General features: G+C 59.7%; 1 protein-coding gene across 13 annotated transcripts in view; it reads left to right on the forward strand.

The window, feature by feature from the left end:
* DAB2IP (DAB2 interacting protein) overlaps positions 1-26,873 on the forward strand; it is a 193,688-nt gene extending 166,815 nt beyond the window's left edge. For 8 of the 13 annotated variants that reach the window (XM_059925527.1, XM_059925534.1, XM_059925524.1 and 5 more), the window contains 12 exons: positions 230-328; positions 1,220-1,774; positions 4,864-5,008; positions 5,098-5,242; positions 7,931-8,167; positions 9,652-9,853; positions 11,776-11,954; positions 14,008-14,896; positions 15,527-15,679; positions 17,853-18,049; positions 22,954-23,041; positions 23,889-26,873. In XM_059925527.1, coding sequence (XP_059781510.1) covers positions 230-328; positions 1,220-1,774; positions 4,864-5,008; positions 5,098-5,242; positions 7,931-8,167; positions 9,652-9,853; positions 11,776-11,954; positions 14,008-14,896; positions 15,527-15,679; positions 17,853-18,049; positions 22,954-23,041; positions 23,889-24,056 — 3,057 coding nt within the window. In that variant the 3' untranslated portion in view covers positions 24,057-26,873. The remainder of the gene's footprint in view (positions 1-229; positions 329-1,219; positions 1,775-4,863; positions 5,009-5,097; positions 5,243-7,930; positions 8,168-9,651; positions 9,854-11,775; positions 11,955-14,007; positions 14,897-15,526; positions 15,680-17,852; positions 18,050-22,953; positions 23,042-23,888) is intronic. The other 5 variants (XM_059925523.1, XM_059925531.1, XM_059925528.1 and 2 more) reach the window with 4 other exon arrangements.
* The last annotated feature ends 303 nt before the right edge of the window (positions 26,874-27,176 follow it).

The raw sequence follows: 27,176 nt of genomic DNA on the forward strand, positions 1-27,176 counted from the left end.
GCTGGCACGGGGCTGGGCCACCCTCCTGTCACTGTCTTGTTCTGGGACCACAGGTCTCGGTGCACCACCCGCAAGTGTGAAATATGGGGGTCGTCGTTCTGCCTCCTGCCTGAGGCTGGGGTGCGGTCAGACCTGGCAGCCGAAACCCCCCCAAGTCCTGGAGGTCCTCCATCACGCCGCCTTGCTGCCTTCCCCTCCCCTGTGACGCTGTCCTGCCCGTCCCCCACAGGTGACGACGTCGTCGGGAAGCAAGTGCTTCTCCTGCCGGTCAGCGGCCGAGCGGGATAAGTGGATGGAGAACCTGCGGCGAGCGGTGCATCCCAACAAGGTGGGCCTGTGTCCCCTGTCCCCAGAGCATGGGGGGTGGAGGCTAGACTCAGAGCAGAGCACAGACGCCGACGTGAGGGAGCAGACGGAGGGGTCTCTGGTGTGGCCTGGGCCTGGGGGGTGCAGGCAGCCTGCGTGCAGGCAGGGCCCGAGCGGGCCGTAGTGCTGGGCTCTGAAAGAGGCTGACTCGTGCTGGGGGCCTCGGCCTTCGAGGCTGCACACTGAAGAGGCTGGGCCAGAGAGCTGAGCATTGGGGTTTTGGGTGCTGCTGCCCGTCTGCCTGGAACTCTTGTCCTTCTCCCCCCACGACCGAATCCTGCTCATCCCTTTGAGTCCAGCTTAGCTTTCTCTTCCCTCCTCCAGGCGAGCGCCGCCGGCCCAGGCTGGTACCCTCCTGTGTTCCTACTGCCCCCAGGCTTCTCCCAGCAGGTTCCTGGGACCCTGACTGTAATCACTTGCTTCTGTGTCTGCCTCCCTGGCCAGCTTGGCCTGGGCTGAGTCCTGGTCACCATGACATAAGGAAGGGCCTTAGTGATGGTCTTACCTCTAAGTGACTTTGCAGACCAGCAAACTACAGAGGAGCCAGTAAACGGCTGCCGTGTGCCAGGCATTGTGCTAGCCTCTTACTTACTTGGTCTGTACTCAGTTTTAATTCCCAAGGGAATAAAAAAAAGGGAGTTGAGGCTTAGATGGTCACTTGCCCACAGTCAGCGAGCTAGGGCGAGGCAGAGCAGAGATCCAGCCCCATAGCCCCACAGCCGTCAGACTCCAGAGCTGTCCCTCGCGCAGGGCCTGGTCCCTCCCGGTTCCAAGAGCTCTTCCCCGCTATGGGCTGGGCGATGGGCAGGCGGCTGGGCCCCCAGTCACCGCGGCCCCCCGTGCGTGTGTGCAGGACAACAGCCGGCGCGTGGAGCACATCCTGAAGCTCTGGGTGATTGAGGCCAAGGACCTGCCAGCCAAGAAGAAGTACCTGTGCGAGCTGTGCCTGGACGACGTGCTGTACGCACGCACCACGGGCAAGCTCAAGACTGACAACGTCTTTTGGGGTGAGCACTTCGAGTTCCACAACCTGCCGCCCCTGCGCACCGTCACCGTCCACCTGTACCGCGAGACAGACAAGAAGAAGAAGAAGGAGCGCAACAGCTACCTGGGCCTGGTGAGCCTGCCCGCCGCCTCCGTGGCCGGGCGGCAGTTCGTGGAGAAGTGGTACCCGGTGGTGACGCCCAACCCCAAGAGCGGCAAGGGCCCCGGGCCCATGATCCGCATCAAGGCGCGCTACCAGACCATCACCATCCTGCCCATGGAGATGTACAAGGAGTTTGCCGAGCACATCACCAACCACTACCTGGGGCTCTGCGCCGCCCTCGAGCCCATCCTCAGCGCCAAGACCAAGGAGGAGATGGCATCGGCCCTGGTGCACATCCTGCAGAGCACGGGCAAGGTGAAGGTAGGTGTGTGGGCCTCAGGCGGGACCCCACCTCATGTGGCCCAGTGGGAGGCTGGGTGACATGTGCTGGATTACCTCCCGGTCCCCATGTCCACGTCATGGATTTCAGCTCTGGTGGAGGCACTGGTCACAGCCAGGTGAGCTCCCTAAACCCAAGAGCTGCATCGTGGAGGGTGGGGACTTCGTGCTCCTCCGCCGTGGTTGGAGCTGATCACAGAGGCGGGTATGGAGCCCGTGGACCGGAGCACACCTTGCAGTGAGGAAATGGGTTTAGGGACTTCCCCCACTGCCCCAGAGGGCTGGCCCCTCCCTGAGGCTCGAGGCGAGCAGGCCACGAGGCCCACCTCTGCCGGCACACGGGTCCCAGCGACCCAGACACACACGTCCAGTGAGGTGTTGAGTTTGGGACACATCCCAACAGGTGACCGCCAGGGTGCAGGCTGCTGTCCGAGCCCCAGACTCGCCCCTCACTCCCAATTCACACGCATGGGACACACAGTCACTATTGCAGCCGTCTGTTTGACGGGCAGCCCGCCACGGCTACAGCCGTCCCCAGTTTCAGAGTCCCCAGGAACAGAGCTCATCTAAAGCCCTCCAGCAGGCCCTACTTCAGGGCTGGAGGGACCCCGCTCTCCTCGCCGCCTTTCACCTGCCTCTCCCTGCCAGGCCACACCTCAGCCCCACCTACCTGGCTTTGGAGACAGGTAGGCTCCTTCTGGAAAGCTCCACACGCCTACCTGCCCATCGCAGTGGAGTATGGTTCTGTGGGCCTCGAGGGCAGACCCCCTCTCCACCCTGCCTCCTTCCTTGGGTGCAGTGGAGAAAGGCTGGACGTGGGGTCCGTCCACACTGCAGAGGCCTTGCGTGCTGGCCCCGGGAGCTGGGCCTCTGCCCTCTGGACGTGGTGTGGTTTGCGGCCTGTGGTGGGGGTGAGGGACTGCCCTAGTCAAGGTCCTGAGCCCTCAGCCTGGGCTCGGGGAAGACACTGGCGGGGCCGGGCCTCAGGTCCGCAGGCAGAGCCCAGGGCACATGCTCCATCGGGGCCCGTATCCTCTATCTGTTCCCGGAAGGCCCTGGCCTCCTTCGGGCCCTTCAGAGCCCCTGCCTGGTGGGCTCATGGTGTGGGACCAACGCAGGACCAGGGAGGGGCGCTTTCCCGGCACGGGCCCTGTGAGGGCCGGCACTCGGTTCCTCCGCGTTGTTGGACCACCTCCTTCCCCTGTCCCCAGCCTCCGACCTGCCTGGGCAAGGCTGTATGTGGGACCGTCTCTTAAGTTCTTGGTTAGCAGTGGGAAGGGGGCTAGAAACTACGTGAATGGAAGCCCTGCCTCCAGAGGGAGATCCAGGGAGGCAGCAGGGGTGGAGCAGCGTCCTCTCTGCCTCTGCGTCTGTTCTTTCAGTAAGTGGCCCCCGAGGGCTGGGCTGGCCTGGGAGTCTGACTCCGATCTGAAGGGACCTTTGCTCTCAGACTCACAGCTGAGACAGGAGAATCAGGGTGCTCATCGTGGAAGGAGGTGGAAGCCAGGGCTCCAGCCCCGCAGTGGACCCTTAGGTGGGGAGAGCAGTAGGTGGAAGGATAGGAAGTAACTGGGGCTGCTGGGGTGACCTTCGTCTGAACTCTGACCGCTTGGGACCTGACGGGTGCGATTCCTCTCCAGGGCACGTGACGAGGGCCCTGCAGTCCCGGGGGAGGGCTGTGAGGGGGCATCTGGCACGTTCTGCTCCCTGCCGTCCCCCTCTTGCCTCAGTGCAAGGGGAGGAACAGGGCCTGGAAACAAGAGACTTGGGCCAGATGTGGCCCAGGTAGCTGTGTGGCCTTGGACAGGTCACTTTCCTGTTCTGTGCCTCTTCCCCCTTGTTGGGTCCTGGCGCTAAGGAGAGCCCCTCCTCTTCCCCGCCTGGGCCTCGCACTTGCCCCAGGAGTTCAGGAAGCCCTGTGGGCATGAGCAGAGCAGTACACGCAGTACTTACCTCTGCTGTCAGAGAGTGTTCAGAGAGGGGGCCCCAGAGGTCACCTGTGGTCAGGAAGGGGTCCTCAGGCTGTGTGGTCCCCGCAGAGGCCAACTGCCACTTCCCCCCAGCCCCTCCTGTCTCTCCGTTGGCCAGCCAGCCAGGTCTCCGGGGGCCCGGAGTTCAGTTCTGTATTTCAAGGGCCACTTGTGATCTCAGAGGGCCCCAGAGCTGTGCCCATCGGAGTGAGGAATTTGCAGAGCTCCAGAAGCCCTGGCCCACACTGGCCACTGCAGCCTCTGGGCAGGGCGGCCCCTGGCCCGACTCACCCTCCTCCGGGTCTCCGACTTCCTGCCTCCTGCCTGTCCCCCCTCCCCGCCGCCCGTCCCCCAAGTCACAAGGCTGGCTGTGGGCGTGAGGAGGCGCAGGCTCCAGGGAGGAGTTTCCACCTGGATGACGCAGCAGGTTCATCGTGCAGCCTCCCTGCAGTCAGGAGGGAAGGCGTGGGCTCAGGCTCCCTCCTGGGGTCTGCCCGTGAAGCTGCGCCTGGGACTGAGAGGCTCGTGGGCCGCCTTCCCGCCCAAGCCGAGGTCGGTGCTCTCTCCACCTGAGCACTGGCTCACTGCCTTCCAGGGCAGCTGGACTGCCGCTCTCTCATCCTTGCCTGTGAGGCCGCACAGAACGAGCCCGTGTCTGGTGTGGGAGACCCCATCAGAGTCACGGGGGGACAGTGGCAGCTGCTTGTACGAGGGGGAGAGGGCAGCCCATCTGTCCCCTTCGACACTGATGGCACTGGGAGGGGGAGTTCTGCTCCCGTCACCCCGCCAGACCTGGGCAGGGCTGAGCAGGGATTTGAGTCCCGCGGGTCCGGCTGTGATACGGGGGCCCATGGCTCCATGCAGCATGCTCTTGCGTCCCTGATCCGGTACCCAGCTCTGATGTCGCCATGGCTAGACGTCTCCCCTCACCAGGCTGCCCTGCCCTCACTCCCAGGCAGCTCCCGCCGGTGGGTACCAGTAGCTTGGCAATGGAGCAGCCTCGAGGAGCAGGGGCTCCTGGCCAGGGAGCGGGTCTGGAACCCTAGGGTCCTACCTGCCAAGTCTGCTCAGGTCCACTCTCCTCTCCACCTGGCTCCACAGGACTTCCTGACAGACCTGATGATGTCGGAGGTGGACCGCTGTGGAGACAACGAGCACCTCATCTTCCGGGAGAACACACTGGCCACCAAGGCCATCGAGGAGTACCTCAAGCTGGTGGGCCAGAAGTACCTGCAGGACGCACTAGGTAGGGGGTGCGGGCCGGCAGGGGGCAGAGGGCAGAGACGGGGCAGGCTCGCCAGGTCCTCACTGCCCCCTCCTGCCCTCTGGCCACAGGGGAGTTCATCAAAGCGCTGTATGAGTCGGATGAGAACTGTGAAGTGGATCCGAGCAAGTGCTCGGCCTCTGACCTCCCCGAGCACCAGGGCAACCTCAAGATGTGCTGCGAGCTGGCCTTCTGCAAGATCATCAACTCCTACTGGTCAGTGCTGCCTCCGCACCCTTCTCGGCCTCAGCTGCCCAGGGCCCCCCACCCCTGCGTCTCCCCTGTCCTTCTGTGTCCTTCTGTGCGGGTGCCTACAGAGTGCTGGGCTTTGTCCCCTCCGGACAGCTCTGTGAGGGGCTCTCCTCCATCATCCCCGACTCACGAACGAGAGAGCTGAGGTTTAATAAGGAGAGGAGAGGGGACACGCCCACACCTCACACGGCTTCAGAGTGGGCCTCTGGGATTGGAAGCCACCCTCTGCCTGACCCCACTGAGTCTTGCTGGGCTGCCAGGCCCCCGTCCTGGTCCTTTCTGGGCTCTCAGACGTAAGCAGTGTTCCAGAGTATATGTGCAGGACGTGGTTTGCGCAGTGGTGAGGACTTGGACCTGGCAGTCCATCGCACATGCTTAACAGTGGGCACCAGCTGGTGCTGTTGTAGGTGCCGGGGCTGCCCAGGGAGCCAGACTGACAAGGCCCTGCTCGGGCACCCACCTGGGGTGGGTGGATGGCTTCACCTGGGACTCCTCACCTGTCCGTAGGAGCTGGTGCTCACTTCCCAGGCTTGGGATCAGGCCCAGCAGGGGCCTGTGTGGGCGCCTGGACACCGGGTGGGCCTCCTGCTGGGGCTGTAGAGGACAAAGGAGGCAGATTGGGCTTTAACTGGGACAGAGGTCTGCGGGCTCCTGGCAGCCCCGGAAAGGAGCAGAGGTGTGCTGAGCCGGCCGCTCACACAGGACCGCGGTCAGGGCCAGAATCAGTCCCGGGGCCACTGAGGAGTGCCGGCCTAGCCCCAAGGCTAGCGTCCCAGGCGCGTATGTCTGGTGGCGGCTGACCTGGTGCCGAGTACAGCCTCGTGACTGTCCAGGGGACCGCGCCGCCAGCCCCGAGCAGTGGGTTTATTCTCACACTGGAGGAGCTGCCAAGGTTTCCTCCTCGGTCGCTGCTGCAGCTCAGGACCTGCATCCCGTCCCCATCCAGGTCGCTCTCCTGACCCCATTCCCACCCCCCACCCCCAGCCATACCTTCCTCCTTTCTTTGATCGTGTTCTTTCCCGGCCTGGCCTGTATCTGGCTCCCCTCCGCAGCCCTCCTTCAGGTCCCCGCATATGGTCTGCTCTCCCCTCTCCTGGGCACCCTCGCTCACAGCCCCGCTCCCATCAGAGTGCCTGATTGTGCCTGCGTCCAAGTCCGTTTCCTGCACACACCGTGAGCACCCTGGGGGCAGGCAGATTCACCAGCTCGGGCCTGGGCCTACAGGAGGGCCCGGGAATGTTTTGCTGCTCCCAAAGGACAGGCAGAGGCGGGCCTGCTAGGTGAGCGACAGCCTTGGATCGGGGCAGAGGGAATGGCCAGAGCCGGTGGGGTGGGCGCCTCTGGCCCAGGTCCCTCTGGCCCAGGGCTACACAGGGTACTCACCTGGGGCCAACCTGGCCTCTTGGGCTGAGCTGAAAATGAACCCTGGCACCAGGGGAAGAGGGGCAGCCAGAGAGCCTGAGCTCTGGAACACACTTCCCACCCTTGGGCTAGGCTGTGCTTTCACCCTCTGCCCCCCTGTTCCCAGGGCGGACCGGGTGTGGGACACAGGGAAACATATCCACGGACAATGATTTTCTGTTTCCTCTTTCTGGCGTTTGTGGAGGCCCAGGGGCACCTCTCAGTTCTGAACAAGGCTGTTGATAGATGTTATCACTCAACGCCTGCCCCCTGCCCAGTCCTGTGCCAGGTACTTCAGGGGCCAGGACTAAAGGTCACCTGCCCTCACTTCCTCTCTAGCCATGTCCTTGTTGGTTCAGCCACATTCACTGCCAGAGTCTGCTGGGCTGGGTGCTGGGCTTGTTGGGCAGAAGCTTTTCAAGCTGATCAAAGCCTCTTAAAAGTCTTGGGGGGGTCTCAGCCTTAAGATGCCTCTGTGAGCTCGGCAGGGCAGGCCTTGTTCTTAGGGGGGGGGGAGAGTGAGGACACCGAAGCCCAGGGAGGGCCAAGCCCTGGGTCAGAGCACCCCGAGCTAGTGACAGAGCCAGGTGTCCTCTGGCTTCAGGGAGCGCACATCTTCTAGGGTGAAAAGATAGGAAGGCCACTTAAAGCTTGGCCTGGTGGGGCCTCACTGTGGCAGGGTGGGGACGCCCAGAGGAGATAGCCCCCAGCCGGGTGCCGGGAACGCTGCCTCCACTCACCGGGTCTGCCTGGGGAGGCCACTGCCTCCATTTCCCTCCCCCTGAGAAAGTGGGGAGCTATGTCCTCACCCTGTGGTTAGGATCTACCCATCTTCTTGATCACCCCGAGCTCTGCTGAAAACCTCTAATTCTATAACGTTATTTGAGTGAAGGGAGTAAGTCTCAAAAGGCAGGGATGGGAACCAAGGAGTGGTGGTCTGTTCCTACTGTGTTTTCCTCACTCTCCCCTACACCCTGAGGCCTGCCACGTGGGGAGGGGGGTGAAGCCCTCTGGGAGCTGGCCCTCACCGCCGGCTCCCCCGTGCCTGTGTCCCATCCCACTCAGCCCCTCGGGGAGAGATCCACCTGACTGCGGCCTGGGTGTGCCTGCCCTGTGCTATCCCTGTGCTTTCCCTGTGCCGGCTCACACAGCCCTCATGGTGGAGCAGGGCTGGAACTCGGCTCCATCGGACCCAGAACCGGGTCCCTGCTCTGCCTGACGGCCAGCCCCGCCTCGTCTGTCCCGGCACAGTGTCTTCCCGCGGGAGCTGAAGGAGGTGTTCGCCTCGTGGCGGCAGGAGTGCAGCAGCCGCGGCCGGCCGGACATCAGCGAGCGGCTCATCAGCGCCTCCCTGTTCCTGCGCTTCCTCTGCCCGGCCATCATGTCGCCCTCACTCTTCAACCTGCTGCAGGAGTACCCCGATGACCGCACCGCCCGCACGCTCACCCTCATCGCCAAGGTCACCCAGAACCTGGCCAACTTCGCCAAGTGAGTGCCGTGTCCCCCGACAGCAGGGTCCGTGGCGCAGGGTCTGCCCCAGAGCTGGGCCATGCGACAGGCCGGTCCCTGCCGTCCTCGGTCCTTCCCCTCACCCTCTCCCCGCACCCCAGCTCCCCTACTGAAGGTACATGCCGCTGTGGTATGTCTCCGTAATTTTCCAAGGTGAGAAGACAAGGTATTTTTTCCTTCTGCTTCTTTGAATGAACGTTTTATCATAAGGATTCTCCCATGTACTTACCATTCATACGCTTGGTTTTGAAATGAGTGACTAACATGCCTTTGAGGGACAAGGGCCTGTGTCTCCTGAAGCCGACCCCTGTGGCTGGGCACCCGGCTTGTTTCAGATTGTCCTCATCTAAGGCTGCCAAGGACGTCATTGCTAGTGAAGCACTTCAGTGTTCTCGCTGTACCTTAGAGGGAGTGGGTGGAAACGGAAGGGCTGGGTCATCGAGGCGCTCTCAGGAGGTGTGCATGGAGCCCCCCTCTGGGCCTCCTCTGGGCCCCGCCCGCCCTCCCGGAGCCAACCCTACAGCAGGGGAGAGAGCGGGTGGACGTGGGCACACGGCCTCGCAGGAGGGCCCTGCGCTTGTTGGGAGAGGAGAGAGGGAGGCTTCCTAGGAGATGTTCTCCCCCAGCTGTGTGTCAGGACGAAGGGCGGCAGGAGCAGAGGGGCAGGCCCGGGAGGGACCAGGCACTGTGCAGTCCCTGAATCATCAAGTGCCAGGCCGGGGGAGGTGGGAGATGAGACCCAAGAGGAAAGCAGGGACTTTTGAAGGCCAGGCAGGGCCTTGGAGCAAGGGAGAGGGTGAGGGTCCTGCACAGTTCAGGCTGGCAGCAGTGGGGCCGGGGTGGAGGGAGCTGGACTGGCTGGCGAGAGACTGGGAGGAGAGAAAGTTACGCTTCCGGTAAAGGCAAAGCGGTGGGAGTATTGGGCCCGGGAGGTGGCGATGCCGGAGGCACTGCTGCGAGGTCACGGGGTGATTAGAAGGTAAGGTCAGCAGCCTGGCCGGTGGTGGGGGAGGCGCGGGGGGAGCTGACCACGGCCGGGCTCCTCGCGCAGCTCTCTGCTGGGTGGTGGCGTCTCCCCTTGGGCAGGGAGCCCCGGAGGAGGGCGCAGGTTCGGGGTGCCGGAGATGACCGCAGACCTGGCCAAGCTTAGGACGAAGGGAGGTGCCCGTGGCGGAATGTGTCTGAAAGCTCAGCAGAGAGACCTGGCCGGGCACGGATTGAGAGTCGTCTGCGCGCCAGGCCATTGCCATTTGGGGGAAAAGAGGAAGGAGATTGTGACCGGCAGTGAATGGGGAGTGAGGGCCACAGAACCTTCCAGGTCCTGTGAGAAAAGGCCCAGAAAGGGTCTCTAGCCTTAGCCATGAGGGCCCTGAGCCAGAGTGGATTGGCTGGCTGGGGAGTAAGTGGAGAAGGGGGGCTCCTGGGCGGGGCCCAGGGCACTCACCCCATCTGCTCGGCTCCAGGTTTGGCAGCAAGGAGGAGTACATGTCGTTCATGAACCAGTTCCTGGAGCACGAGTGGACCAACATGCAGCGCTTCCTGCTGGAGATCTCCAACCCCGAGACCATCTCCAACACGGCCGGCTTCGAGGGCTACATCGACCTGGGCCGCGAGCTCTCCAGCCTGCACTCGCTGCTCTGGGAGGCCGTCAGCCAGCTGGAGCAGGTGCCTGTGCACCGGGCCGCGATGGGGCGGAGGGCGGGCCGAAGGCCACCAGAGCTGCTTCAGGCTGCTGCAGCTCCCAGAGTAGCCAGGGACTCAGAGGGTTCGCCTGTGCGGTGCGGATCAGCGGCCCTGCCGCGCGCCGGAGCCCGAGGGTCCAGCCCAGGCCCTGTCAGGCCCTGTCAGCACGCGCTGGGGATCTCGGGGCCCGTTTCCTTGGTGGGGGGCGCCACGTTCACGCGGCAGCCCCTGCCCAGGGGAGCCCGCTCTGTGTACTGGGGCTTCGGCTGTGCCTCCGCACACTTGGCACTGAGTGGATGGAGTCCGCTGCTGAGGCTGTGCTCCCTACCCCCGAGAAGTGTGATCAGGTTTAGCTGCTTCTCTGAAAATGTCCTTGCTCTGGGTTTTAAGGCCACCGATATGAAAAAGAAGACTGAAGATGCCACACCTCCACGTGTCAGGCAGGAAGTTGCAAACCTTTCCAGAATTGCCCTTGGCCATCAGTTGAAATGGTTATTCCCTAGACATCTCTGACATTGCTGCAGCCACTGTGGCCTGGGTTCCACTGTCCCCAGCAGCCCCAGCTCGCACAGTGAGCAGGTTCTTGGCAGCAAGGCCTGGGCCTGCCAGGATCCACTTCCAGAACATCTGCTTTCCAGGGCTCTGAGAGACCATCTTAACAAAAGTAACTACTGCTGAACCAGGACTGGAAGGCCTTCCTACTCCTGTCCCGTCCCTAGGGGTGACCGCTCAGGGCGCTCTGGTGTGCAGCCTTCTAGATACATCTGTGCATATGTTAAGTACACACACAGGCAAAGTCCTTTCCCTTTTTGTTAAAGTGAGAACTTTGCGTGCAGTGCCGCATGCGTTTCTCACTCCTCCTTCATGGGCATCTTTTCACGACAGTACATGCCACACCGCCACTGTGACCTTTCTAATGGCACAGACTGTCCCGTCACGTGACTGCACCGTTTAGTTTACTGGACGCTCAGATTAGGCCCAGCTTTTCACTACAAACAGATGCTGCTGCAGTCCTTTCTGCTCCTTTATGTCCACTGCCCTTTGGCTCCGAGAGACCCAGGAGGGAGAAATGGAAGTGAGGGCCAAGGCCCTCTCTCCCTCCACTGCTGCCAACACCATTCAGTCTACGGCCACCATTTACTGAGCGCCTGTGCCCTGCCACCGTCTTCCATGTCCGCGCAACCAGACGGGAGCTGCAGAGGTTGCAGCAGGATTTAAAGTCGAGCTGTTTGCCACTCACGTCTCTTCTCTGTTGACTACACGAGTTTTCACACTTTCTTTTTGCACAAAGCCCTAGATGGAAGCTGGGGCATAAGCCAGGGGAAGGCAGAGTCCCCTATCCCCAGGCCGGAACCCTTAGCACCATCGGTCTAAACCAAGTATAGCGAGGTTTAGCAAGCCCAGGCGCCACTCTCTGCCTGACAGGCGTGTGGTGGTGCCTGCTTGGTGCCTGGGCCATTGCCCCTGGGGCTCAGGTGTCGGAGTGGGTCAGGCCCCAGCCCACCCTGTGGAGTAGATGACGTGGGAGGGAGCCATCCCCGAAGCCTCTCAGATGGGGAGGTATAGGTGGGGAAGGTCCGGGATTCCGTGTGGCCTGTCCTCTCTATGGGGGAACCGAGGTAGAACAGACTGGGGTGAAAGGCTTGGACTAGGTTAGCGTTTCTCCCTGTGGGTCTCGCACCCTGTCCCAGAAATATGTGGGGAGCTGGTAAAAATGTCATTTGCGATTTCTGGGCTCCCTCCCCGTTCCCAGACCTGCTGGATCTGACCTGCACGGAAGGCGGGAGGGCGGGCCTGCATTTCTGACTGGCTCCTTAGAGGTTTTGAACACAGTGGCTACAGCGCACTTGGCCTCCACAGGCGGCCCCAGTGGGTCACACCTGCCTCTTGCTGTGTCTTTGCAGAGCATCGTATCCAAACTGGGGCCCCTGCCTCGAATCCTGAGGGACGTGCACACAGCACTGAGTGCCCCGGGCAGTGGGCAGCTCGCAGGGACCAACGACTTGGCCTCTACGCCCGGCTCTGGCGGCGGCGGCATCTCAGCGGGGCTGCAGAAGATGGTGATCGAGAACGACGCCTCCGGGTAAGAGCTGCCAGACGTGCTGGGTGTTGCGGGGGTGCCTGTTCAGACAAGGCGCAGCCACCTGCAGTCTCTTTTGGGGTGGAAGGTACCTACGCTGGTGTTTATAAAACAAGCTGAATGAGACTCAGTGTGTTTTTCAGGCCCTAAGTAGTGAAGTTCTGTTTGGGAAAAATCAGGAAAGGCTTCTTGGAGGAGGTAGTGCTGTAGTTTGGAAAAGTAATACCTCCATTGGTGGACAAGGCATTCTAGGCAGAGGGAGTAGCACAGACAAAGGCCTGGAGAAAGACAACCCATCTTTTGTTGAAGAACAATTACTGGTCCCAAACACTTCCACATCACTGGGTTGTATGTGTTTCCTGGTATTTCCTGGACCTGAATCAGAATCTCCAGAAGTGACGCTCTAGGGTGTGTGTTTTCAGGAGGAGCTCAGGTGACTCTGTGAGGCTTAGAGACTGGGAGCCTGGGAAACTAGAGAGGTGCTGAGGCCCAGCTCTTGCTCTGAGCCCCCAGCCCTGGGACGAGCGCCCAGCAAATAAAACACAGTGGAGGGGGAGGCAGAGTGTTCTCTGAGTGATGACATCAAAATGAGGACCTTGGCATTTACAGTGACCGCTTTATGCCGCATTTGTACGCTCCCCTCCTCTACCAGGGCCGTCTTGGACCAGCTAGTGAGGGTGAGGCTGGAGCAGCAGAGTTGGGAGCTCTCTGGTCCTGAAGTGGTGGCAGCAGCAGGCTTTTAGCAGGCGAGGGCGTTGAGACCAAGGACCTGGGGATGTGGTGTGAGGGACTGGAGGCCCAGGGGGAGGCGGGAGATGCAGAGACCTTGATGCCCCTTCTCGGGTCCCTCTAAGTCTTGAGGGGCCGTTCATACAATCTTCCGAGTGAGGCAAAGCAGAGATTCAGGTGGGGAACACACCTTAGCCGAGAGGTGGCTCGAGAGGTGTCCGGGCACATGGGTTCTCAGGAGACCTGACATGGGCGTGTGGAAGGACAGCCCAGGCCCATGACTGGTCTGGGTTTCTCCCGGCTCCACGTGCTGCCCTCGTCTACTTCTTCTCGGCCCACAAGTGCTGTGGCCCTGAATGGCCGCTGCCTGCCCTGCCTAAGTCCCATCACCTGGGACTTGGCACTTCCTCACCATCCCAGGCTTAGCCAACTCCTTTCTAAGGCCATGTTGAACCCCCAAGTTCTTGCTGCCTCTAGCCCACTCAGAGCCCTGTTCACCCCCCGCATTCTTCCCTCCAAAGCCCACCTGGCTTTGTGCCTCCTTCCAAGGAGTTGGCTTCCAGGGAGGGGCCAGGGAGAGTCTGGGAGTCCGGGCTGGGGGTGAGGGTATGGCCTGCCACTGCAGGTGCAGGCCCTCCCCGCCTGAGTCACGCCTGGAGGAGCCGCCTCTGATTCCTTGTTTCTGCCGGAAGCGCCAGCCCCCGCCTGCCAGTCAGACCGGGGTGGCAGCAGGAGGCTGCAGGTGGAGGCTTCTCTCAGCACAGGCCCCCACCTAGTTATCAGGGTGACTAGGCACAAGAGGGAAGAGGCAGAGGAAGCCCCCGTGGCTTTGAAGCCCTAGTTCTCGGTGCAGGACCCTTGGATAGCAGAGAGCCACTGCGTCGTGGGTTTGGATTTAGTCAGGGGGATTTTCCAGAACACTTCAGGCCCCAGAAGCTACTGTCCCAAGATGCAGCTGAGCAGGGAAAGGGCCTGCCAGGAAGCCTGGCCTGACACTGGGAGCGCAGGTCCCTAGCGCAGAGGTGCCGTGCAGGAGCAGCCGTCAGCCCCTCGCCCTCGTGGTGGCTTCTGCCAGGGTCAGCTGCCCGGGCTGTGGTTTGGTTTTGCAGCTGGGCCACTGGGCCCCGGGACTCTCCCACTCTCGCTGCCCCCGCACCTCCTCCCCTCCCCTGCCTTCCCTCTTCTCCCCCTCTCCTTCCCCCCACCCTGGCTCAGGCCGCTGGGTGGGCGGCAGGTTGGCGGGGGCTCTCGGTTGGGACCCGCCTTGGCCGCATTCACAGTTCTTCTCTTCCCCCTTCTTTCCCTGTGTGTGCTTGTCTCCCTGCAGTCTGATAGATTTCACCCGGTTACCGTCTCCAACCCCCGAAAACAAGGACTTGTTTTTTGTCACAAGGTCCTCCGGGGTCCAGCCCTCACCTGCCCGCAGCTCGAGTTACTCGGAAGCCAACGAGCCTGATCTTCAGATGGCCAACGGTGGCAAGAGCCTGTCCATGGTGGACCTCCAGGACACCCGCGCGCTGGACGGGGAGGCGGGCTCCCCGGCGGGCCCCGACGCCCTCGCCGTCGACGGGCAGGCGCCTGCAACTCAGCTGGTGGCCGGGTGGCCGGCCCGGGTGGCCCCAGTGAGCCTGGCAGGGCTGGCCACGGTGCGGCGGGCAGGCCAGACGCCGACCACAGCGGGCACCTCGGAGGGCGCGCCAGGCCGGCCCCAGCTGTTGGCGCCGCTCTCCTTCCAGAACCCTGTGTACCAGATGGCGGCCGGCCTGCCGCTGTCTCCCCGTGGCCTTGGCGACTCGGGCTCCGAGGGCCACAGCTCCTTGAGCTCCCACAGCAACAGCGAGGAGCTGGCGGCTGCCGCCAAGCTGGGAAGTTTCAGCAGCACCGCCGAGGAGCTGGGGCGGCGCCCCGGGGAGCTGGCACGGCGTCAGGTGTCGCTGACTGAGAAGGGCGGGCAGCCCCCGGGGCCGCGGCAGAACAGCGCCGGCCCCCAGCGGAGGATCGACCAGCCGCCGCCCCCGCCCCCGCCGCCCCCTCCCGCGCCCCGCGGCCGGACGCCACCCACCCTGCTGAGCACCCTGCAGTACCCGCGGCCCTCGAGCGGGACCCTGGCGTCCGCCTCGCCCGACTGGGCTGGCCCCGGAGCCCGGCTGCGGCAACAGTCCTCCTCCTCCAAGGGCGACAGCCCCGAGCTGAAGCCTCGCGCGGTGCACAAGCAGGTCAGTGCTGCCGGACTCCGGCGCCGGGGGGCGGCCTGACCCCGTGTTGTGCTGCTCCTGGTCGTGTCATCGCCACCCGCACCCCGCTGCCATCCCATGCTGAACAATGCCCCACTCGGCCCCATCCCGCCAGCCTGCCCCCCACCCCCCGGCCCCACTGGCCCTGCCTGTGTCCTGTGAACCAGGGACACTGCGGCCCGGGGGTCCCTCTGCCAGTTCCCTCAGAGACAGCTGGGGTCAAGGAGAAAGAGGGAGGGGTCCGTCCATCTCCAGTTCCAAGCCTGTTAAAGCCCGACCCAGGGTAGGAGTTGACGTGGCCCCCAGGCCCCCTCCTGCTCTGAGCTGGCCTCCAGGGCTGTACACACAGTAGGGTAACAGATGTACTGTGGGCCGGACACTGACCTGCCGGGCCAGGTCCACTCGCTCTCACTTGGGCGGCAGAGAGCCACGCTCAGGAGGCCACCTGGGCTCTTGACTCTGCTTCAGGCTACCTGGAATTGCCTGGGCGGGGGGCTGCATCAGATGTGCCTGGTCAGCTAAAGATTCCCTCTGAGCCCCTCGTCCCTGGGGCTCACCCAAGGCCACGCCCCACCCCTCCCTCCAGCCCCTCACAGCTGTGTTTCATCGCAGGGCCCTTCACCTGTGAGCCCCAATGCCCTGGACCGCACGGCCGCCTGGCTCTTGACCATGAACGCGCAGTTGTTAGAAGACGAGGGCCTGGGCCCAGACCCCCCCCACAGGGATAGGCTAAGGAGTAAGGAGGAGCTCAGCCAAGCAGAAAAGGTAAAGCTGGACCCTGGCAGTTCGGGGCAGGGCGGGCTGCCTCCCCGAGGTGGCTGGCAGAATTTCCTCCCCTCGAGCCCTGAATTCACAGCGCTGCTTGTTCCCGCACATGACCAGTCCCCTCTCAACCCCTGGTCCCACGTGAGGACAGCAGTCAGTGGAATTTGGAGGATTTACCTTAAACCTGAGGTTTCCTACATGGGCTGCATGTGAGACCCACCCAGGAATTGTATTGAATCCAGACCCCAGGAGGCACCTTCCCTAAGTGACTGGGCAGCCGAGCTTCTGAGCATCTGGGACTTGAGGAGAATCCAGGACCTGGGGGTCAGGGGTGCCAAAGAGGTGCATGGAGACCCTTGGGGGGAGCCTCACGCATGAAGAGGCAGAGACACGGGTCCTGGAGACGGCAGGGAGAGGCACCCCGGCCAGGCCCCTCCACTCTGGGATTGTGCCTGCCCGCGGCCTGGCTTTCTCCCAGTCCCCGCCTCCACCAGGGTCTGGGAGAGAGAGCCAGGGAGGGGTGATGTCAGATTGCTACCGAGATGTTTTCTTCTTTCCAGGGGAAAAATATTGGTCCTAAAACATCCAAATCCCACCCCCAACATAACGTCTAGTATTTGGGTGAGCAGTGGGGTGCTTCAGTTCTCCAAAATTCTTTTAGTTATTGTGGCAGCTGCCCTGGATCCATGGCCGATTCTCTTCTCCTCCTGGAGGCCAAAGCCCAGGTTGACACAGGACCAGTGCAAGGCCCCCCAGAACAGCAGCCACTTCCCCCACTCCCCGTGGGTGCCCTCGCCCCTCTTGGCCCCAGGAAAGCCTGTAGCAGCCTCTCAGGCGACGGCACGGAGGGCAGGGTGTCCGCTCTCCCTCCCGCTGGCCTGGGGTCAGGTCCACGTCCATGCTGCATTCCGCCGCCTCCACCATCCCCTTGGTCCACTGCATCCACCTGCTTTCACCATTATTACGTGAACGGGACCAGGGGACATGGGGCACAGTGCTCCAAGAGCCAGAGTTTGGCTGGGGAGCAAGGAGGGCCAGCTTCACCCCGGGCTCCTTGCGTGAGTCTGGGGCCAGGCTCTGCGCTTTTCTGAGACTACCTTCCCATCGGTGAATTACAGGGAGTGCCTGAATGATATCAAGGGTCAGGCTGCAGCTGGAGTGTTCTCTTTCCTCGTGCCTTGGCCCAGTGAGCTGCTGTTTGTCTCTTTCTTTGCCATTAACCCTCGCAGGCAAATCCTGGAGTTCCCTCGAGCTCCTTGGATACCTGGTCCTGCCTCTGTCAGGGAGGGCCCTCCCGACCCCGCTCTGACCAGCCGTGCAGAAGACCTGGGATGGGGCTGTTACTCCCGGAGCTGGGCTCTCCTCTGGGGCCAGCTTTGCTTCAGGAGTTAGATTTGCTGCCTCCTGGCCTTTGGGCAGTCCTGTGCTGATGAGTGAATTGGCTCCCGATGCCCGAGACTCAAGGAGAGGCCCTTCCTGCCTTCCCCATTCCCTGTATCCTCACAGCACCCGGCGCCCAACCTCTCCAGCCCCTTGATTCGGGTGTTGACCCTGCCTCGCTCTCTATTCAGCTCACTGCTTCTCTTAACGCTTTACACATCCCTCCTCCTCCCTAAAGGCCGAGAGTGCTGGGCTGAGTCAGATCCAGAAAGCCCTAGACCACTTTGCCTTTAATCTCTTCCCCCGACTTCCTATGCGACTTGCCACGGCTTCAGGGTCAAATCGAGGCTGGGAGGCTAGGATCTCACCCCATCAGTCAGTCACTGTACTCCCCATGTGATTGGGTCATTTGCCTTCTGGGCCTCAATTTCCCCTCCTGTAGAGCCCCCATCTCTCAGAGCACTGTCATCTCCTTAATGTACCCAAGAGGTTTATAACTTTTGTTTATTATGCAAAGCTCAAGACCCTTACTTCTGAGATCTGGTTTGAGTCTTCATCTGCCTCCTAGCTGTAGGTTGGGCTGGCGGGTGGGAGAGCCCCGGATGGGGGCCAGGCGTGGAGTCTCACTGGCCGCCTCTCCCTGGGTGTCTCCCCGCTGTGGGAAGAGGACTGAGATGGTGATGGGCCCTGAGACGTTCCGAGCGGGCTGCTTCCCATCCTGTGCCCCTGCCCGGGCTCATGAGGCCGTGCTCTCTGTCCTGGGTGCTGTGCCCGTGGCACGCTGCCCTCCTAGCAGGACCTGGCGGTGCTGCAGGACAAGTTGCGAATCTCCACCAAGAAGCTGGAGGAGTACGAGACCCTGTTCAAGTGCCAGGAGGAGACAACCCAGAAGCTGGTGCTGGAGTATCAGGCGCGGCTGGAGGAGGGCGAGGAGCGGCTGCGACGGCAGCAGGAGGACAAGGACATCCAGATGAAGGGCATCATCAGCAGGTGAGGGCGGCCGGCCCAGTTCTGGCCCCACGCGCACAGAGGAGCGGACCTGTCCACTGCCCTCCAGGAGGCCCCGGATCCTAGGGCGGGGCTGCTCAGCCGCAGGATGAGCCGAGTGTGGAGAGAGAAGAGTGTCCGCGGCGGTGGGGACAGTGTGGCACAGGCCTGGAGGCGGGAGGTAGCCCGGAGTGTGGGGGGCCCACAAGGTGCAGTGTGTGTTGATGGTGGAACGTGAGGTTGGCCGAGGCAGCCGCAGAGGGGCCTGGGCTCCCCGTAGGGAGTCATGTTTTCGTGGTGCGCACTCGCAGGGGGGTTCGGAAGCTGATGCAGGCGCCAGGAAAGGCAATGAGGGCCCACTCCGGGGCAGGAAGAGGGATGAATGTCAGTTACATGCAGTGGGTGAGGGTGGGAGGCGGGAGGGAAGAAGTAGCCAGAATGACCCCTGGATTTTTACCAGGAGCATCCAGGTGTGTCATGGTGCCAATTACTGAGATGGGGACCTTTGGAAGAAGAGCAGTTGGGATGGGGAGGGAGAGAGATGATGCCAGTTTTCGGTATGTTGAGTTTTAAGGTGCCTGTGGGTTATGCGGGAAGACTTCCAGGTGGACCATTGACTTTAATGCTGACTCTCTTCCTTAGTGGTGGCTTATCTTTATTTCTGTGTTGATTCCCTTCTCTCTTCCACTCTGCCCACGGGTAAAGTGGATACACCCTCCTGCATGTCTGCAAGCAGGGACTATAGTCAAGGTGTAGCATTCAGACCAGCCCACAGGGTCCCAGTCGTGGACTTTACTTCCTTATGACAGTAATACCAAGTGCAAGAGGAGACAGTGTGGACTTACAGCTTGTTTGTTCACATGGTACAAGAGCCTGTCATCAGGATAGATTCAGCAGGTGTGCAGTAGTCAGGATGTCCCCCCACCTGGCCTCATGCTTTGTCCACGGTAAAGATCCTTCCTTAATTCCTCCTATTCAGACCACCTGTTTCTCTGCTTCTAATTATGGCTTGCTTGATTTACCTGTGGGTTTCTTCTTTATAAAATGGTTAGCGTGAGCAGAGGGCCTATAACCAGGGTGACTAGAAACCCACTGTTGACTGAACTTCCAGCTCTGCTCTTGGCTCACCTCATGTGTGTGGTTCCAAGAAAGGAAACACTTTTCATTTAACCACCTTCTCATCTTATCTATTCTCTGAGAGGTGCATGCTCTCCTGAATTCAGTAACACACTTATTTCTACCAGCCAAGCCTGGTATTTCCTCCCTACTGTTCAAGTCAATTAAGTCAATTTGGTTGATAGTGTTGTTCAAGTCTTCTATATCCTTACTGGTTTTTCTCTGTACTTGTTTTTTATCAATTATTGAGAAAAGGATAATGAAGTTTCTAATGATAATTACGGATTTGTCTGTTTCTCCTTTCATTTCTATTGTTTTTTACTTTATGTTCACTGAAACTCTAGTCTTAGACACATACACATTTAGGCTAGTTATGTGCTGTTGATGAACTGATCTCTTTATCATTATAAAAACACCTTCTTTATCCCTTGTAATATTCCTTGCTCTGAAATCTACTTTGTTTGATATTAGGACAGCTGCCCTAACTTTCTTTTGATTGGTATTAGCCTGGTATATCCTTTTTCATCCTATTTATACTTTTAACCCAATTATGTCCCTCATTATAAAGTGAGTTTCTGTTACAGACACCTTATTGTTCTTGCTTTTTATCTAATCTGACAGTTTTCTGCCTTTTAATTGGAATGTTTAGACTATTTACATTTAATGTAATTGTCAATATAATTACATTTAAACTTATTTTCTTGCTACTTGTTTTCTATTTGTACCATCTGTTTTGTTCCTTTTCCTGCCCTCTTTTAGATTGAGTATTTTTTATGATTCCACTTTATCTCCTTTATTGGCATATTAGCTGTATCTTGTTGTCACTTTAGGGCAGGGGTTAGAAACTTTCTGTAAAGGGGCAGATAATAAATGTTTAGACTTTGCAGGCCATATGGTGTCTATCGCAACTATGTAACTCTGCTGTTCTAGCAGAAGCATGTGCGTGGTGTGGCTCTTTACCAAAACTAGCAGTGGACCCAATTTTTCCCTTACCCAGGCTATAATAATAGGGACTCTGATAGTATCTTTTTCTTCTGGCTGATTTGCAGTTTTTTTTCTTAATCATCCATTGCCAGCAATTTGATTATGAAGTGCCTTGACATGTTTTCTTCATGGGTTTGTTGAGCTCTTGGATCTGTGGGTGTGGAGTTCTGCCTCCTTAGTCTGTTTTCTGGGACTTTAATTGCATATACATTAGGCTGCTTTATGTTGTCCCACATCTTACTGATGCTCTGTTGTTTTCCTTTTTTCATCTTTTTTCTGTGTTTTATTTTAGATTGTTGCAGTGTCTTCAAGTTCACTAATCGTTTCTTCTTAAGCGTCTAATCTGCTGTTAATCCTATCCAGTATTTTTTCATTTCAGGTGTCGTATTTTTGCCTCTAAGTTTTCAGTTTTGTTTAAATCCCATCCATTTCTTTTCTCATCATGCTCATGTGTTCCTCTATTTTCCTGAACATGTAGAATATATTTATAACAGTTGTATTAATGTCCTTGTCTACTAATTCTATCACCTGACATTTTCTGAGTCTGTTTTTATTGCTTTTCTTCCTGGTCATGGGTTGGTTATGTTTTCCTACTTCTCTGTGTGCTTGGTGATTTGGGGTTGGATGCCAGACATTGTGATTTTTACGTAGCTGTTGGATGTGTTGTGTTCCTTTCAATATTTGGGGGCTTTGTTCTGGGACACAGTGACATTAGAAGAATCAGTTTGATTCTTTTGAGGCTCACTTTTTTTTTTTTTAATCAGTCATCAATTTAATACACATCACTGTATACATGACAATCCCAATCGCCCAATTCAGCACACCACCATCCCCACCCCACCACAGTTTTCCCCCCTTGGTGTCCACACGTTTGTTCTCTACATCTGTGTCTCAACTTCTGCTCTGCAACCCGGTTCATCTGTAATGAGGCTCACTTTTAAGCTTCGTTGGGGTGGGTCCTGGACAGTCTTTAGCCTAGGCCTAATCTGGCTTCACTGTTGGGGACTTTCCTTCTAAGGATTCTACTTGATGCCTCCTGTGTTAGTATGCTTTTCCACACTGCCTAGAAGGATCATAAACTATTCTTGGGGTGGTTTTGTGTACTCCTTTCCAATGGCTCTTGCCCCAGCCTGGCTGTTTTCTCACAAGCATGCAGACCAGTCCTCAGCCAAAGCCCCAAGGGGACCCCTCAGGGGATAGGTAGAGTCCTCTCTGCATTTTCTCCTCTCTGGTACTGCCCCCCAAAAGCTTTGCTCCCCCACCCTTCCATCCTCCCAGGGTCTCCTTGACTCCATGTGATCACTTCCGTCCTTTGCTTGCCGGGACACTGCCAGCAGTGGGTGGGGCTCGCTTCGTGTGTTCCCTTCTCTTAGGGGTCACCGTACTGTACTGCACTGCCTGCTTTTCAGGGTCTGGAAACCTTTTTTTCATATATTTTGTCCAGTTTTCTAGTTTGTTTTTTTCTTACGGCAGGAGGTTAAATCCAGTGCCTGTTTGTTATTCCACCATCGCTGGGAGCGGAAGTCTCTCCCCCCCCCCCCCCCCTTCCTCCATTCCTCCCACTCCCCCTTCTTACAGGCTTTGCTCAGTGACGTACCTTCCTATGACAAGGAACCCCCCCCCTCGGCATGATCCCACACCCCTTCCTCCTCAACCCCTGATCCCATTGGCTTTTCACGACAGCCCTCCGTGGTACCTGCCCCAGCACCGTTGACCTCCCGGTGCATCTGCTGTGAAATGGACTAAGTGCTCGCCTGGGGGTTAGATGCTCTGCTGCTCTGGAGAAGTTGTGCGGGTAGAGACGGAAATAAAGCAGTAGGTGAACTCCTCTGAGAAGAGTGTAGAGCAGGAAGAATGGCCGGCTGAGGCAGAGCCCTGTGGAGCCCTGACAGCCTAGGGGCAGACAGGACAAGGCATCTGCAGAGCAGTGGCCTGGGAGCTAGGATGCAAACCCAGAGAGTATGGGGCCTGAAAGCTGAAGGAAGAGAGTAGGAAGATAGGAAGATGGGTGTGATCAACAGTGACTGACAGGTACGTGAGAGACAAGCAGGATGAGACCTGAAAGGGTCTCAGGGAAGAAGCAGCTGGCGACAGGCCCCCGCCGGCCCTAGTTTTGAGCTTCTGTGGATCGTGTTCCTCACGTCTTCCCTTCTCATTCCCCGGGCGGCAGACTTGCTTGTCCTTCAGCTGTCCAGCTCAGTGTGTCCACCCCGACCCCCACCCCCAGGACAGCCAGCCACTTCCTGTTCTCCGTCCCCATGGTCCCCAAGCTGCCCACTGCAGAGCGTAGTTACCTTCTCCCTGCCTGTGTCCCTTCTGCCTTGTGACTTCATCTTGCCACCTCGAGTGCCCGGCACAGCCTCAGTGAACACAGGGTGGGTGGAGAAAGCTCTAGAGCCTTGCAGGGCCTTTGTTTCCCACTCAAACCACAGGTCTTATGATGTTACACCACCTGCCTGGCTCTGGGGTGTGGTGAGGATCTAACACCCACTCCCACCCCACCCCTGTGGCTCCTGGAAGAACATCAGGAAAGGGGCAGCCCCAGGGACTTCTGGGGATTTGGGAACAGAATCTGGGGCGGGTGACGCGTAAGGAGGGAGCAGGCTCAGCCTGTGTCAGTTGCTGGGGGCCAGCTGGGGGGCCTCTGTCCCAGGCAAGGGTGGGAGGTGAGTCTATGGCCCAAGGAGTGGCTCTCCTAGTATGCCCCCTCTGTGCAGGTGTGATGGTTTGTTCCCACTAGGCCCCGCACTCACCTCCTCACTTGCACCCTCAAATGCCAGCCTGACTGTCCTTGTCTCTGGTAACAGGTTGATGTCAGTGGAGGAGGAGCTGAAGAAGGACCACGCGGAGATGCAAGCAGCTGTAGACTCCAAACAGAAGATCATTGATGCCCAGGTGTGGGGCTCTGGCCTTTTGGTCAGCCACAGGTGTTAAAGGACCTGGGATAAGGAGGGGGTGACTTTGGTTTCTTCACATCCTCAGTCATACCCCACTGCAGAAGCTAAGGAGGATAGGAGATCAGGATCTCTGCTCCAAGAAGTCAGACTTGAGGGTCTCGGTGGACCACAAACTCACTAGGACAGGCTATGAAAAGGGCGGGGCAACTCCTCCCCTGCAGGGGCAGCTTGGGGGGGTGTTGCCTTTCACCAGGGGTTCTGACCAAAGAGTGGAAACTATTGGGAGGGGAAAGGGAAAGGCTGGGGGTGACAGCAGGCTGGGGAGAGAGGGAGCAAGGGAGCTCTTGTTCAGAGCTGTGGCTTCCCAACTGCATTGAGAGGGGAGACAGTTTAGAGACTGGCCTCCAATCTCCTTCACCCAGGTCTGTGCCCTTTTCCTCTCCAGGCCCAGGCCTTGCTCAGTCTGGAAACCCCACAGGCTGACTGGTAGCTGTGACCTGTGTGTTGTACACACCAGTGCACACACACATGAACGAGCTGGTGCCTGACACTGCTGGGGCTGCTCCCTTTGGGTGAGAAGCAGGTGATGAGGTAGAGACATGAGGAAGGCAGGCGCAAGGAGGTCTTGGTCCATGATGGCGAGGCCGCCTCCTCCCCAGCAGGACCACTGCCGCCTCGGTGCCTTTCCCATCCTTCACACGTGGTATCCTCCAGGCCCCCTGCCTTCCCCCTCCCAGCGCTTCTTGTAGGCGGACACAGCTCCAGGGAGATCCCTTTCCGGCACGGACCCCCTTTGGCCCAGGAGGCCATCCCGCGACCCCAGCTGATGCCCTCTTTGCCCACAGGAGAAGCGCATCGCCTCACTGGATGCTGCCAACGCCCGCCTCATGAGCGCCCTGACACAGCTGAAAGAGAGGTACAGCATGCAAGCCCGTAACGGCATCTCCCCCACCAACCCCACCAAATTGCAGATTACTGAGAACGGCGAGTTCAGAAACAGCAGCAGTTGTTAACCTGCCCGAGGAGGGAGGACCATGGTGGCCCAGGGCAGGGTCTCAGCCTGGGGAGGAGCGGCCCCAGCGCAGGGGCAAGAGGCCGAGGCTCGGCTCCTCCCTCCAGCCGCGGTCCCGGAGGCGGCCGCAGAGGGAGCCGCGAGAGACTGACGCAGCGCGCCGGGGCACAGCGGCCCGCTCCCCGAGAAGCGCGTTCGGTGCAGGCCAGAGAGACTGCAGGCCGGGGAGCAGGCACAGGGGGCTGCGCAATGTTTCTGTCGGGTGTTGAATGTGGTGTGCGTCACCTTTCCTCCTTGACCTGGCTGAGTGCATGTACCCCCGACCCCTCCCCAGGGAGGGAGCTGCCCGGAGAGCTGGAGGGTCGGAGAGCCAGGGGCCTACTCGTGGCTTCCCCTCCCCAGGACTGTCAGGCAGCCAGGCCCTGCCCTGTGGGACCTGCCCCTCAGTTCCAGGAGCCGACAGGGCGGTCAGCAGGCAGGGAGGAGGGGGTGGGGAGGACGGAGCTGCCGGAGCGCCGGGACCCCTGCCTACCTCCACCCTGAGCACCTGCCCCTGCATGCGCGGGGACCCTTCCCGGCCGTGAGGAACCAAGGAGTCACCCGCCCCCATACCTGTCCCCAGACCCTCCGCCTTCCCGCTCCCGCCCTCCGTCCTTCCCTCCCTAACTTGTTCTGTCAGGTAGACCCAGCGAGGATCACAGCTCTCTTCTGGGCCCTTGCGCCCGTGGGAAGATCCAGGACCTCCCTCACTTGCCACGTGGGCCCAGGCCGATGCTCTGGGGCTCCCCGAAGACAAAGACCTGGGCAGAGCTGGCCCAGGCGGCACTGTGGTGCCTGCCCCTCTCCCGGAGCTAGTGTACCCGGGCACGGTGGCCCTGCAGGGAGTGGCCAGGAGGTGCTCCCCCTGAGAGACAGGCTGAGCTTTCCTGACGGATGGTTAAAAAAAAGTCTAGTGCCCGCAGGCCCTGAGAAGGTGGATAACTGTGATTTTTTTTCCTTTCACAGTATGCATTAGAAACAAAAGCCCGCTTGCTCGCTTGCTGGAACACAGGGGCCTTTTAAATTGAGCGTGCGCACTGCATGGGAAATAGCGGCCCTGGAGGATGTTAGACTTGCTCCCTCTCCAAGACAGCAGCAGCCTGCACCCGCCCCGTGTGTGCGGCCGGCCTCTGCCTCACCCCTCCCGGGCCCAGCCGAGGACCCAGGCGCTGCAGACAGGGAGGTGCTCACCCGCGGCTGGGGCCGGTTTCCCTCAGCTCTAGGCTGTTCTGTAGCTTATCGGCCCTCCCCGCGCCCCCTGCGGGACATAGGTGGGCAGGAGCGTGGGTCTCTCTCGTCCCTCCCTGTTCCCACCCCTGGCCCTGGGGAATCTCAGGCAGGAGCTGGGGCCTTCACCCCGCAGCCAGGAGCCGCCCCGTCTGCCTCAGCCGTGGGAAGCTGGGGAGACCCCTTCCTGCCGCTGGGGCTGGAGACACGCTCCACCAGGGCCCAGGTTGCCCCAGAGCCCCCCAGGAAGGGGGGAGCACGGCGGGGGGCTCGGACCACACTGCACCCCGTCCTGGGGTGAAACCAGTTCAGTTAGCCCAGAGACCCGCTTGTGGGGAGAGGGCAGGACCCCCAAGGGTCACAGACCTCAGGAAGGCAGGCCATGGGGGCGGAGGCCTTGCCCCACTCCTCTGGCCACACAGGCAGGGCCTGGCCCCGGTGACATCCTCCTCTGGTTCCCTCCCGCACCCGCCTCCCCCGCCGATGCCTCGTTGAGCGACCTCGGACTGAGCGCCTCTTAGCAATACAGGGGGGAGGTTCCCAGGGCCTGGACAGCCGGGCTCAGGAGGCCAGCGGTGGCCGGTGCTGGCGGCCCTTGGCCTGGGTTGGGAGCTGTCAGGCCGAGAGCCTTATTTACTTAGTGCAAAAACTGTAAAAGTGTACAGACTCTTCCCAGATTTTTATCTGAATTGCAAGTCTGACGACTTTTGTAAATGTTCTTGGTGTTTGACTGTAATGTAACTATTTCACCTAATGGTTGTACATAGTCCTTTAGTCCTGGTGCTGCCGAGGGCTGCCCGGGACCGCTGCTCTCCGACGGTTTTTATTTTATTTTTAATCTAGAGAACAGTGCTGGGCAGGAAGCAGAGGTTGGGGATTTGGGTGATGGGGTTTTTCCCTGCTCGTGGCATTTTATTTGTCGGCTGTGCAGCGTGCTCTCTGGGTGGTGGGGACGTGCGACCTGCCTGGGTCACACTGAACCCGCGTCCCTGAGAGAGGAGGAGGGAAGGCAGTCCCTGCTCGGGGAGACCCAGGCCCAGCCCTGCTGGAGAAGGCTCTCCCCTCCCCTCTCCTGCCAACACAGGGAGGCCTGACAATTTGCTTAACTTTTATGTTTAGGGTGAAGGAAACTGCCAAACTTCCTATAAGTGAAGACTCTTTCCGACCACCCAGAAGTGGGGTGGGGAACCAGGGCCAGAGCTCCAGGCACCCCCCCACCCTGCAGAGCATCTGCCCCGGGGTACACCTCTCCCCCTCCCGCCCCGGCCGTCTGTGGAAGGCAGACCGTCCAGGGAAACGGCCCCTCTTTTCTACACACTCCCCCAAGCCGCCCCCAGCCCCCATTCCACCTCCCTGCCCCCCCCCCTTTTGTAAGTATGTGAAAAGGAAAAAATGCAAATGTTGGCGTCTTGGCTGGAGCGCCTCCCTCCAGCTGTGACTCTAACTATGTAATAATGTACAGAGAAAGTTGTTGGTGTTCTAAGACTGTGTGGCTGTGCAATTTCTGTACATTTGCAATTAGAAATATTAAAGATTTATTTAGCTATTTTAAGCCTGACTCGCCTCTCCATTCAGCTGTGTCTCAGGAGCTTTTCCAGGGGTGACTCTTGCATCGTGGCCTGATACTGTTCTTTACCAGCACTCGGTTCACCCTGGTGGCAGTTGTGGTCAGGGGAGACCCCGCATGATCTGGGATTGCGCTGTCCTCTTCTGTGCTGGGGTCTCTCCCTCGCCCTCGCTCTGACAAGCGTGGACGTTCTAGGCTCCCAGAGCTTGGCCCCTGCATTTCCCTACAGCAGACACCAGCTCCTGCCAGACTCTGCTTCCCCAGCCCCTGAAATCCTACTCCAGGAGA

This window comes from Balaenoptera ricei, chromosome 6 (assembly GCF_028023285.1).
Source record: "Balaenoptera ricei isolate mBalRic1 chromosome 6, mBalRic1.hap2, whole genome shotgun sequence".
In the NCBI taxonomy this organism is placed as follows: domain Eukaryota; kingdom Metazoa; phylum Chordata; class Mammalia; order Artiodactyla; family Balaenopteridae; genus Balaenoptera; species Balaenoptera ricei.